This window comes from Chroicocephalus ridibundus, chromosome 2 (genome assembly GCF_963924245.1).
Source record: "Chroicocephalus ridibundus chromosome 2, bChrRid1.1, whole genome shotgun sequence".
In the NCBI taxonomy this organism is placed as follows: domain Eukaryota; kingdom Metazoa; phylum Chordata; class Aves; order Charadriiformes; family Laridae; genus Chroicocephalus; species Chroicocephalus ridibundus.
In genome coordinates this window covers 104,158,131-104,172,054 of record NC_086285.1, presented here as the reverse complement: position 1 = coordinate 104,172,054, position 13,924 = coordinate 104,158,131, and the positions used below count along the sequence as shown (strand labels likewise).

The 13,924-nt window shown below is 39.4% G+C and overlaps 1 protein-coding gene across 4 annotated transcripts in view; it reads left to right on the top strand.

The window, feature by feature from the left end:
* CARMIL1 (capping protein regulator and myosin 1 linker 1) overlaps positions 1-13,924 on the top strand; it is a 199,467-nt gene that overhangs the window by 92,437 nt on the left and 93,106 nt on the right. For all 4 annotated transcript variants that reach the window (XM_063326384.1, XM_063326385.1, XM_063326386.1 and 1 more), the window contains exons 9-11: positions 3,802-3,877; positions 6,487-6,575; positions 11,291-11,385. In XM_063326384.1, coding sequence (XP_063182454.1) covers positions 3,802-3,877; positions 6,487-6,575; positions 11,291-11,385 — 260 coding nt within the window. The remainder of the gene's footprint in view (positions 1-3,801; positions 3,878-6,486; positions 6,576-11,290; positions 11,386-13,924) is intronic.

The window sequence follows — 13,924 nt, the reverse complement described above, 5'->3', positions numbered from 1 at the left end:
CTTAGCTAAGTGTTGTATTTGGTTTACTGAATTTAGCTGGCTGAGAAAATTGGATTCTAAGAAAGTTGAATCTGAAGATACTTAAGTAGGAGGGAATGGGAGGAAGTCTTAGCTAAAATCCATCATTATACAAGGAAAATGACAAATTTAAGACACTGTAAATAAAATAGAGAAAGCATTTGTTTCTTTGGGAAAGCCTAGTGGAAAAATTAAGAATCTGTCAGAGGTACGATGTTAAAATATTGTAACAGGAAGGCTGAGCTTGGAGGTAGGTAAATAAGAGTATTTTGCCAGCATTATTTGCAGCTTTAAGCTATCTAGTATGTAAACTTGCAAAAAACTCCACTCAAATACTTACCCAGCTTCTGTGGTGGGTTTTCACAGTCTGCACTGAATCCCATGGCAGAGTTACCAAGTTGTACCTGTGTTGGCTAATTCAGAAGTGAATCCAACAAGACTACAGGGCTGCAACTGGTGCATGACGGATGTAACCAAAGACCGTTTGGTTGGTTTAGCCTTGCTGAGAGAAGATAAGGAAAGGAATACTATTCAGCACAAGCGAATGTGGGACAAGAACATAAGAATGCTTTAAACATGCTACAAGGTGGAAGTGCAGAGAAAACCACGGGGCTTTCTTGAGAAAGTCACGGATACCCAGCTTCAATAGAAATCAAATGTTTGAACAATTTATTGTACAGGTGAAAAATATTACTTTTTAGAAAAGAGTAGGTAGAAGAAGTGTTTTAGGTATTTAGAATATCTCAGCTGGTTCAAATGAGTTGGCTTTTGGAAAATGGAATAACGGGTTTGTTGCTTCACAGGAGCTTTTAATTGAAGTATACCTTACAAAATTGATATCAATGAGGAAACATATTTGTGTTGTTAATAAAAGTCTTCATGAAATTTCTCATGACTGTGTAAGTCCAAAGATTCAAAATAGTTTTGGAGCCATTTACATGCCATGGAATCCATCTTGTGATGAGAGTTTCTACATGTTGAGGACTGAACTGAGAAAAACGATTTGGATTGAAATTTCAAGAAAACTAAATTTTTTTAGGAAGTCAAAACCTTATGATATTGATTCAAAATACAAATTAGGATCTGAGATCCCAGTCAATTCAAGAATGTATGTGAGTGTTTTGTGATACATTTAGCACAGTGACAGTACTATAAATTAACAATATGCCATCATGCTTTGGATTTTGACAGATTGCTGTATATCTTGTCCACCTAATTTTTGGGATTGCTAAAGCTATATGCTTCATGTTGTGGAGTAGCTGTGAAGCGAGGTAGGATGGGTACACCAGTTCTCTTGATGCAGGGGCTATGCATTGCAAAAATAAACAATTTGTGTTTTTTTCCTAGTAAAGCATTTCTGGTAGAGGTCAACATAAGATGGCATGAATTATAGATAAATTCAAGTTCCTGGAGTGTCTGATGCTTAGAGTGCATAGCATGGCTTGCCACATAGGAACATGACTTCTGAGGTTTTATCTGGAGTTATGTTGTGCTGTGAACCATATAATTGTTTAACAACAAAAAAAAAAGACTGAAAGTGAACAGGGCTTATTTAACCCAGTAGCATAATTTTCATCTGGGTAGCATATGTTTTAGCATATTTGGACATTCAAAAAATGGTCAGGAAAGCATGATTGGATAGATAATTTTTTCCTTTGCCCTGGTTAGATTTCTTGCTATCTTAAATACAGTCAGGAACAGAGATCTTGAAAAAACGTGATGGCATTAATGAAGCTTGAATGTTGTTGAAGCTTGGAGAGATTTTCTGCATTCCAGAAGAACAGAATCTGTTTACATTTTAAGGCGGCACAGATTTACATTTTGTAAATTTTAATTTATTCTGGATTAGTAAACAAACTAATAAATATAAGCAATTCAATATAACTCAATGAAGGAAAGTTATGAGAAGGCCCTGCTTTTGGAAACGGTCGTTAGTGTTCTTTCATAGCATATTGCAAAAGAATTCGGATCGCTGTTAGTACCACATCTAGAATTTCATAGAACAAAGTGAATAAAGCAGTATATAATTTTGAAGAGGAAAACTCAGTAACAAGTGCAATGAGGTTAGGCAAGCTCAAAGCAAGAGCCAGTTACGACTGGGTGGATAAGCCAAAATTAGACCTTATGACCTTAACGTTCATTTCACTTCCAAGGCAAAGGCACTGGCAAGAGGGACTTCAAAGCTGCTAATTCATTACCTTCTTACCGATCGCTCCAGGGGAGGGCAAAGGAGGAACAAACCTCTATGTGGACGTTCCTTATTCCATAGCAAGGTTCCTGCCTGGCCAGCTTGAGAGGAAAATACCTCTGGGTTGTTTTTTTTCCCGCCCTAACATTTCACTAGTCAGTTACTGCTTTACATGGAGATAAAGTGTGTGTGTGTGTAGGAACAAAAACAATGTGGTGGACAGAAATAAATCTATACGCTTCATGAAGCTGATAAGACTCTACTGTGCCAGTGGAAATGAATTCACCATGAGGCTTGATGTGTGCTGTGAACAAGATGGAAAGCAGGCTTAGTCCTTGAAGGGCACCACACGCTAGTTCCTCTGCAGAAGTGTGAAAACGGTCTATTTGCATGAGCTTCACAGTTGGTGGGCTACAGTCTTTTGCTGCGAAATGCTGCACCTTCTTACTGTTACCTTAGTGATGGGCTTCCACTTCCAAATCTAGCAACTGCAGTTCCCGATTTAGCCTGCTGAAGGCTGGTCCATATGATGCTGCCTTTTGTCCTGGCTTTCCTACATGTTTAACAAACACCCTGAACCGTCTAAGTGTTTGTGGAGGAAAAGTAAAAGAGAGGAAGAAGGAAAAGAAGATGTGAGAAAGGTGCTGCTTGTTTAGTGCAGAGCTGTGCCTACCTGCGTATGTCCTGAATGAAAAGCTGGGAGGGGTGGGACTAGCTTATAAAACCCAATATTTTAAAATTTCTCCCTGCAAAAACAGAGGCTCGGATGAAACTGTTTCACTGGTTGGATAATTTCATGTATGTTACAGCTCTTCTATAAAGACGAGGGGTTTCTAAGTAAAGTCCAAGCGTAGATGTATATATGTATTTAATATGCTGTGTCAAAATGATCCAAGTGCTGCGCTGCTAAATTGTATGCTAGTGCTTGATGGATGATTCTGCTGGGGGGTAGTGTACGGACATGACATTTATCAATGTCTGTTATTGGAGAAACTCAACAGAGGGAGAGCAGATCACATTAAGAGGCTTGGAATGAAGAAAATGGGAATAATTTAGAATTTCATTTGTGAAATCCCTTTTACAATTAAGGAGGGTTTGTGCTGTCAGTTGCATTATCCTTTTGCAGGTCTCCTGCTTCTTGGGGGAATTTAACTATAGAGATGAGACAAGGAGGTGTTCTCTAGAAGCATTCAGTCATGGATTTATATTAAATCATCAGACTGCCAAAAAAGCTTTTTAGTGTCATGCTCAATTATAATTAGAGGTGATTAAGAAGCTTAAATATGTCACAGGCTGAGGAAAAAGTAATGCTAAAAGTAGGAATGGCATCCCAGACAAATTCCGGGTTTAAAAATTCATGCGAGAATGGATGTCAGTTGGCTAGTCAAAAATTTGTATTAAAATATGAGAAAGACATGTAGCTGCTGGTGATGCTTCTTTTTTAGAATGTAGAGCTTTCTGTAATGGGGATGGTAGGCAATTAGCATTGCAAAAGCATGGGGAATTAAATACGGAAAAACGCTTAAGAGATTGTTTCAAAAGACCAAAGCCGACAGTTATATGAAATGTGTGTAAAAGTGTTTTTCTTTTTCTAGAGACTTAATACCTATAGTTGCTGCTCTGGAGTATAATCAGTGGTTTACAAAGCTGTCCTCCAAGGATCTGAAATTAGTAAGTAATAAATTGTAACAGTATACCTGCTTCTACCAGGCTGTGCTGTGTTTTAGAGGATGCTATTACATTTTTCAAGGTGAACTTTTTTAGGCAAGTACAAATTGCAATCTGTTGAAGTTGGTTTTTTTTTTTCTCCTTAATCATATCAGGAAAATATAAACTGTTGGATAGTTAATTCATGCCGTAGAAACACTGCTGAGAGTCAGGTCTTGTCAAAATTTCAAGTGAATAAGGATTGAAAACTTGTTGAGCAATAGCAGTAGCCCATAACACTACTTTATTAGGCTTTGCTAGCTCCCTCAAACAATATTGCGTGACTAAATAGGAAATTAACTCTAAAGCAGACAGAAATCTCAGTTGCTTTGGGGAGATGTAAAGAAAATATGAAGATTCTGGTTTTTTCTAACATACAAAGCAGGTTTTTCCTCTTAATTTTCATTGCAACTTGATGAATTTTTCTCCGAATTGTTTGAAGCTAACCCTGTGTAGTAATAAGTATGTAGTGATGTGTGACATCGATACTCTTCCACATCAGTTTTCTTTCTAAAAGCAAGAAGGGGGCAAATCTAAGTGTGTTGGACTGCTGAAGAAAGGGCCGAGAAAATCAGTCACTAGGTGACTTTTGAAAGATATCAAAATACACTATTTCTTCTAAACTTGAAAGTTTATAGTCACAGGTGGAGCTAGTGGTTTGAGAAATTGCTTTAATTTACATCCATAAGCTTTTGTTCTTAAAAATGAAGGTTGAGTCTCATCTTGTTTAAATTGATGCAATTTTATTGATCTGAAAATGCTCTTATCACATTCCTAAGCTATCATTTTCCATGAAAATTCAGTAGAAACTAGCTTATGTGATTCTTGGCAGAAGAGTAGGCAAAAAACTTTTCTTTCTTGCTGGGACATCTTACTCAGAATTATGCACAGAATGAAAGTGGACGCATTTTTAATCCTGTTGTAGTTTGCTGTTAAAATCACAATTGTTAAAAGGTACAATGCAATTAATCAGTTTCTGCTTCAATGAAATGAGATAGTTTACTTAGTTAGAAGACTGGCCGGTGTAGTTTGCTTAGAACAAGAACTGGCTGCGTTATCCGTCTGAGATACATTTATGTGAAAGTTTTTGGAAATTCTTAGCAACTTTTCTGTGGAAAACAAACTTCGTCAACCTTCAAAATGCATCAATTCCTTTAAAAAAACCCAAACAAACACACAAACAAAATAAAAAAAAATTATCTTACATACATTTAGTTTTCAGTCAAAAGCACCAGGAAAACATAATTTGTTGGGCAGTAAATCCGTGCCGTAGGAACACTGCTGAGGGTCGGTATGAGGTCAGACATATCCGGGGGCCATTGAATGCTTTGTGCTTCATGAGTCCCGCTCTGACATTGTGTTTGATAGGTGGTATCCATAGTGTTTTTATAGTATATGCATGAAATTTTCCACTTTGCAATCACACTGCTGTAGAAGCATTGTGGTAATATTCTGAATTGCTGAAATATGGAAGGCAAGGACAGAATTGCGAAGATAGCTGAGTTGACAGTCTTTCAAAAAAATTGTCACCTTTACTGTGTGAGGAATTAATAAGATTTTATATGTGTGGTAGATCAGGTTTTTTTTCTTTTTAGGAGATTCAATTAGTTTAAAATTTAAAAAATCCTAGAAAACGTCAGGTTGTCATTAGAGACACAGATGTCCCAGGTATGAATGTCACATTGTTTTTAAAGGTGGATAACACAATAGTTTCAGCACTTCATGATGATAACTGAAATCCAGCTTTGGACTTCACATGAAAATTGGTGACAGTGATGTGGGGGGAAAAAAAAAAAGGCAAATCCAGAAGCGAAATAAAAGATTATAATAAAAGGTGATGACGTACAGAGTTCACTGTATGGCTTTTGAATCATTAAGGTTTTATCTCTCTATTTGAAGGAGCACAGCAAACAAACGCTTTTGTTATCATGTTTTGTTCATGGTACTTGCAAATGTCCATGCAAATTCTAGAATCCAACAACAGTAAGATCATGAGATGGGATTTACTTCTCTGTAAACTGGGAGAAGTCGTACTGAAATACACTGAACCTTAAGCCGTAGTCCTTAGCAGCCTTTGGAGGACCTGTAGCTAGAGTGCTTTTGCTCTTGAGTTTTTTTGGCGTTTTTTTTTGTCTGCCTTATGACATCTTTCTCTGTGTTTAGTTATTATTCCTGGTCAGGCTCTATTCTTCTTTGCACTAGTTGCCACTTTGTTCTGAAGGATTATCATGCATATGAACAAGATTTCTTTAAAAATTAAGTGAGCATTTTTTTGAATCACAGGGTTTGGATTTTTCACTATCATTATAAAAACTCTGCCCCCTATGATCAGGTGGCCAGCTTTGTAAATGAGTTGCTTTTAGTCTGCCTTTTGCTTCCCGGAGTCTTTTCCAGAAGTCCTCTGTTGCCATCTGACTCTCTCTCTGGGATGTTCCTGGTATTCTTACTTACCATTTGTGTATGACAAAAAGCTCATCACAGCCTGGATCCCATTACTATGTACAGCTTATAACTCAGTAACCGTCTGTTCCATGTTTGTGTTCCTTAACACTGTTCTGTCTTTTCTGTGGCAGTCCACTGATGTCTGTGAGCAGATACTGCGAGTGGTGAGTAGGTCCAATCGATTGGAAGAGCTGGTATTAGAGAATGCCGGGCTTAGAACGTAAGTAATTCCTTTGAAATGTTGCATTACTTACTGCTTACTCCCATCAAAACGGATGTGTCATGCGTGTTAACCAGAATAAGCATTACAAAAACTTATGCTCAATGTCTGCTTTGTCTGAGGAGCCTGTAGTCACAAGCTTTTTGTCAGGTTTTCCAGAGGTTCCTTAAGTCCAAGAAATCCCTTTAAACTGATTTTTTTTTTTTTTTTTTTAAGAATCTGCCTGGAGAGTTGGGTTAAGTGGAACAAAATAGATTGGATAAGAACACAAACCCCAAATCAACTTACACTGTTCCTCTCCAAATACGGTTGCCAATAGAAGTATGAACACCTTTTTATCATTTAAAAAACAGTGTTTGAGGTTTTGTTGAAAAAGTGTACTATTCCATCTCGCACAACAGATTGCTTCATTCCCAAGAGAGCTGTCTTATCTTACTGTGAATTGCAGTCTGCTCAAATATAACAGGACATCTACATTAGCAGCTTTTTTAAAGAAGCAAGAAAGTAGATAATTAAGTTTAATGCCTTGTCATAGCCTTAAAAGAAAGGTACATAGAGGTAAGCCATGCAGTTTAATCCTTGTATATATAGGTATTTGCTTTTTTCCTATCACAGGAAATAGAAGCAAAGTTCAAATTACAAACTAGCTCAGTTGGAAGTATTTGTCCCTTGTGTTAGTGTTAGAATAGTATCCAAGACCATGTAGAAAAGATAAACTCTAGTGCTGATGAATTTTTATGTTAATAAAAAAAGCAGTGGAAAGGTGAGAGAAGCAGAACACCATAGTGAATTGCAAATAAAGACGGGAAACAAGCACAGGGGAAATATTTGGTGTGCTTTACATTATCTCCTCTTTCATTGTTTGGATTGTTTTCCCCTTATTTTAAAAAGGGTTTTGCATTGAAATACCTTTAAAAGAGAATTGCCTAAATGACATGGGGAAACTTGAGGTGGAGTTTGGAATGACACCCAAACTTTCTGATCACTAGCGTGCTGCCTTTAATAGCTGTCATTCAAACATAAGCACCTGATTGTAATCTCATTTTTCTTGCAGTATGTGCCATGAAATCCAGTGATAATTATTAATATTAAAAGATACGTTGACTACCTTTGCACATGGCCTGCCTTAACTTATCATAATTGGATTAACTGGTTTCAGTTTTAACAGGACTTGACAGATAATCAGCCTGTGACTTTGGTTTTCATGTCTCCATCTACATGCATAGTGTTTGGCATTTTGCCTTGGTGCGTATCTGCTCTGATCAGCACTGTCTGTCTGTTTTTGTCAAGGACGCATTCGTCACTTTTGCCATTTATCATATCTGCTTCCTAGGAGGAAATCCTGTTGTTGCTGGGTGTCTTCCTTGACATAGTTTACAGACCAGTCATTTTTAATGAGCTGTGACAGACTGCTGGACCAGGGTTAAGAAAGTGCTACCAAGAGCAGTGCTTTCAGAAATACCTTAGCAGCTGCAAGAGCATATTTCTTCCTGCAGCAGAGTCAGTTTAATACTATTTCATTCTTTTCTACCTCCAGCTATTCGTTTCTGTGATTTGGTTTGGGCCACGGCCCCATAAACACTTGTCATTGTCCCAGCTGATGAGACAGCAAACTATTGTGAAGTAGTAGTTGTAAGGACCCAGGACTAGGGAAGTGTGGACTTGCCCTTGGGGAAAACAGGTTGTCAAGTGAAACTCCATGTCTGTAAGATTTGTGCCAGTTTAGATGCTCTTGAAAATTTTATCCCCACTGCCATTTCTCTAACAGACCTAAAGGGTGCAGTCTAGGTTATGCTGCATGTCTTTAATGCATACAGCAAACACTAATGTTTTGATAAGTGTGTTAACTGAGGTCGGTGATACCCAGATTTTGAGGAAAGGAGAAAAGTTCAGGATGACCTGAATAAAGGAGCTTGAAAAGAGAGTTACATCCCTGAGGTGTTTTAGAGGAATGGGGGAATATCTGATATTCCAGAATATTAATTTCCATGAAACTGCAGGATGTGTTCTTCAGTCTGCAAAGGCCTGATTTCAGGAGGTGGTGAAAATGATCTATTTGTTGTGCTTATGCATTCTCTGAAAGCTGGTGGGCAGAATGTCCCTTCTGCCATCTACGTGGGCTTCTGCAGCCCTGCTCCAAAGGGAACGGCTGGCTATGACAGAGGTGGGATAACAGAGTTTGCTTCTGCTGGCTCCCAGAGGGCCTCTGATGTTGCATCTCATCTGTCCGTGCTCTGAATGTCCTTAGACCTAACCATGTTAGTTCCTCCCACGCACATCCTCTTTTGTCTTACAGGGATGTTGTCTTGACAGATCTTGAGGAATTGTTTTGTTTGTCAGAGATTTTCAGATCTGTGCTATTCTTACCCTTGGTGAAATATTCTTACTCTGCCGTATGAGTAGTTACAGTGGGTCTTTTTTGGGCTTTACCTCCAAGCCGGAATATCCTCAGTTCAGGCAAGTGTGTCTGCACAATGCATACAGAGTGAATTTGATGCTTTATAGAAAGTGTCAGGCTTACATTGCATGCTCTGTAGTTGAAGTGTGAAGCCAAAAAAAGGAATAAATTTTAGGACTTGAAACAAAGAGCGGAAAAAGGAGGGGGAGGGATGTCACCCAGGTGCCTCCATTTATGGTAGAGGCTGCACAGGGAGTGGGGAAGTTGTGTTAGGTTTTTTTCCAAAATGAGCCTTGGAGCTCCATGTGCCCTACAAAGGTAATCCGGTGCTTTCTGGTGGTAGTGCCTTTGCTAAATAGTTCACGCACATCCCAGTTGTCCAAAAAGTTCTGGTAATCCTGCTTATATTGGTGGCAAAAGCTGGAGCAGGGTTTGTAAACAAGCCTGGAGGTGGAGGCAGAACACTGTAATGACAGGAATCCTCTAGGGATGAAGGAAAAGGAGGAAACTCCCCATGAAGACAGGTGGGTTGTTTTTGGTTTTGTTTTTTTTTGTTTTGTTTTGTTTTTGAACTCAAAACGTCATTCTTGGCTGCACATGAGGAGCTTGATTCAGTTGCCTAAGCCACAGGCATCTAGTGCCATTTGAAATGCTGGAGGGTATCCACAGAGTGTTGGCAAAGGTAACTGAGGACCTACAGGAGATATGTAGTCTTCTGCAGCAGCAGCTGGTAGCAAAGCAGGATACCCTGAGGCCTGTCAGGTGGCATAGATTCAAGCCCAAAATGTCTTTTTGTTCAGTGTTTGTACTCACACGCTGCTTGTATCTTAAGAAGAGAATACACTTTTCCTAAAGGCAGCCCGTCATCATGCATTTGCAGCACTGGAACCTGTCCTACCCCCAGGGGTCCATCTAAGGAAATGGGGTTTCAAAGGGAAACTAAACTTCCCTGGAACACGTCTGTACTCAAGTACACCTTGCAACAGCAGATAACGAAAAGCTATTGAGACTATTGCTGTCCAGTCTCCACTCTTCCAGAGCCTGGAAAAGGGTACTACCTCCACTGCTATTCTCAGCACACAGGCTGATCATTTTTATGGTAGGCAGTATCTGTCCCGAGGAAAATGGGCGGTGTTAATTAGCACTCTTTATCAATGTAGCTGATGGCTCTCCACCGCTGGCATACAGGAGGTAAGATATTGTACTTCAAGGCAGAGATAAAGGAGCTCTGTGAAGGAAGCTCAAGGAATGTTTTTGATTTCTACATCAGTATCTAACTTAGATGAAGTAAGAACATTGAAATTATAATCTTACTGTAACAAAAGCACACAGTAGGGCTAGTCCCCTAATACATGACAGCTTCCCAGTAGGTACAAGGACAGAGGATTTGTGTTAGAGCTGCTACTGGCCAACAGCCTTGTGACTTAATTCAAGGAACATGCCTCCACCTGACTCAAGAGTGTGGTCATGTAGGAAAACCCAAGCTAGCTTTGAACTTAGGGCTGTGGGTGGTAGTAGTCCAGCTGCAGCAAAATGCCCTGAGATAGGGCAGTGTTCCCTTGCCTCTCAGGTGGATTTGAACAGAGGTAGGTCATGCTACTTACAGCTACCTACCATGGTTGGTTAAAGTGAGTTCAAAACTATCTCTGCTACCTGGCCTGGCTGTTGTGAGCATTATAGAACTGATATACCACCGTCTCTCTTGGGACGCGTTGCTAGAACTGTGGTCAGCCAGTTATGTACTTTGATGCTTCTCACTGTAAAAAGAAGCAAGCAAGGACCAGTTCATCAGTGTGCTGCTGTTCTTTGAGAGTGTTATTCCTGCTGTTTTACAAGGTCAGGAATATTCCTGGTTTGTTGACCTTCTGGATATGCTGCAAAGCCCTTCTGTTTGGGTGACTGTTGGTAGAGAGCTGCTGCAGGTGAGGGGGTTGGCTTGTGAGTGAAGGAGGTAGTGTTAGACAAGTTGATGTCTATATCCCACCCATGCGTAGCATGCAGGAGATGGAAGATGTTTTAAGTTATTTTGTGTAAATCCTATTTTATATCCAGTTCTTTATCAAAAATAGTTTGAGCTTTGATTGAGTTCCCTTCAGTCTCTTAAGACACCGAATAAATAAATTATAAAATACCCTGCTTTGAAAGATAGCAGATTAGCCAGATAAGCACTGTTTAAAACTGTGAAGAATCAGTTACTGCTCTGCGGTAGGATGGGTCACTTCCATCTAGTAATCCCTTGACATTTTTAAGCCTCTGAATGTGCTGTTGATACAAGAGATAACAGGAGTCTTTCTTCCTCTCTCTTCTTTTCTTGCAGAGATTTTGCACAGAAACTAGCCAGTGCCCTAGCCCATAATCCCAACTCAGGACTCCATACGATCAACCTTGCTAGCAATCCACTTGAAGACAGAGGTAATGTAACATTGATATTCTTCTCTTTCTACAAATGTAGTAGGAGGATTACTGCTGCTCTGTTCAGCTTTGCCTGAATAATAGGTTATTGTTCTGTGTATAATGCTATTGTAAATATCTGCTTTTCACAAATGACTGAGAATCACTATTCTTTTTGATTTATAGGTATCCATTAGCTTGTTGAGAAATATTTAAATGTCTTCAACCAACCATGGATTTCATTAGATTTCATTACGTTTTTTTAGAGGTCTCTTTTAAAGGAAGATAGAACACAGTGACTGTTTAGGACTAGAGCGTAAATGAAGTGGTGTGCATTTTTAAAGGCAATGTAATCAGTTGAAAGATGAAGCATGAGGCAGCTTTGTTGCTTGGATTGTGTTTTCCTGGTGGTTTTGCTTTTTTATTTCAGAACATGATTCCATACATATTTCTAGTATTGAAACTATTCGTTTTTTCAGCTTTGTTGTAGTCCATAGCATTGCCAGTACTTGGCAGTGTTCAATAATGCTGGCATAACTGGCATCCTTACGGAGCAAAGTGTTGTTGACTCCACAAGATGGAAAATCAAGCTGAACAGCTCAGCTTTTCTCAGACTAGGCACCGCTAGGCATGATTTCAGTACATATCGAGTCAAGTCATTCCCCTCCCTTGTCTACTCTCTTTTCACCCGAGAGGCATTTATTTTTAAAATAAGGTTACATTCTTTCAGTCTGGAGTTGACCCTTCAGCGCTGCCCATGTGAGATTTCCATTTGCTTCACTTAATGCATTCCAGGCACACAGTGTTCTGGGATCAGACTATCTTGTGCTCCTGTAGGGCCAGAAGAAAAATAAGAATTTTATACAGTGAACCTTTTCTTATTTTGTTTGGTTTGTTTTGGGGAAATTTTCCAGTCAGTCTGCTGCCATGATTCAAAATGGAAAAACTGTTTATTTTGATTGCAACCTGACTGACTCAGAATGTTGTTAACACAGAATTTTGCATGTGTCTCTCCGTTCTTGCTGGTTCAGTGAGGAAAAAAAGATGGGAAGGATTTTTTTCCTTTCCTCTTTTGTATCTCTCTTGCTTTTGACTAGAAACAAGTATGAAAATATTTTTGCGTTTGACCCATTCAGAGTAGTTTTTTATTTAAAATTGTTCACATGAATTGCTTTGACTCTTCCGCTGATTACTGCTTTCCCTCCTTAAGAATCTGTGTCACGTGAAAGCCAATGTTTTGCTGAAGAACGTTATTATTACAATGTGCCGTAGGCCGAATTGCGTTGTACAAAAATTTGTCGTAAGTTGGAAAAAAGCTGTTAGATTGTTGATTCTGCTTTTGAAGAAGTGTATTTAGATTGTGTTATATGAAAGGGTTTTTTTAAAAGGAATTCATTTTCATCTTGAAAGCAAAACAAATGACTGAAGCATTTGGTAGATATTCTACAGTGCAGGGGATTTTTTTTTTCCAACATATCAGTGTTTTTTTGCAACGAACTTCCTTTGCAATAAACCTATAGATTCAAACCATTCTGCAGTATCCACGTACAAGATACAAATGAAATGCAGAAAGTACAAGTTGGAGAAATTAGTAGGGTTTTTTCATTATCTCAGTCTCTCCTGTCACATGTGCAATTAAAATGTGACCTTTTCATTAGAGAATTATGTAAGTTATATGAGTACTTAAAGAGAAATTAACTGTAATTGCAATGTGCAAATATTGCAGCTTTTCAGTTTAAGAAAGGTTTACATGTCCTGTAATCTGATAATCACGGTGTGCAAGGTAGAATCATAGAATCGTAGGGTTGGAAGGGACCTCTGGAGATCATCTAGTCCAACCCCCCCCTGCCAGAGCAGGGTCACCTAGAGCAGGTTGCACAGGAAGGCGTCCAGGCGGGTTTTGAATGTCTCCAGAGTTGGAGACTCCACCACCTCCCTGGGCAGCCTGTTCCAGTGCCCTGCCACCCTCAGGGTACAGAAGTTCCTCCTCATGTTTAGGTGGAACTTCCTATGCTCAAGTTTGTGCCGGTTACCTCTTGTCCTGTCCCTGGGCACCACTGAAAAGAGCCTGGCCCCATCCTCCTGACACCCACCCTTTAAATATTTATAAGCGTTGATAAGGTCCCCCCTCAGCCATCTTTTTTCCAGACTGAAGAGACCCAAATCTCTCAGCTTTTCTTCATAGGAAAGGTGTTCCAGTCCCCTCATCATCTTGGTAGCCCTTTGCTGCACCCTCTCCAGCAGTTCCCTGTCCTTCTTGAACCGGGGAGCCCAGAGCTGGACACAGTACTCCAGGTGTGGCCTCACCAAGGCAGAGTAGAGGGGGAGGATGACCTCCCTTGACCTGTTGGCCACACTCTTCTTGATGCAGCCCAGGATGCCATTGGCCCTTGGTAGATTTGCCTTTATTAAACTGAAGGGGCAACATGAATTTCACAAATAAAAGCTGGCATAATGGAGATTCAATATAAACGTATGAATTTTGGAAAATATCTCTTGAAAAATCACCTCTGCAGGAATTGTAAATTCAACCAGATTACTTTGCTATTATAAGGGAAAT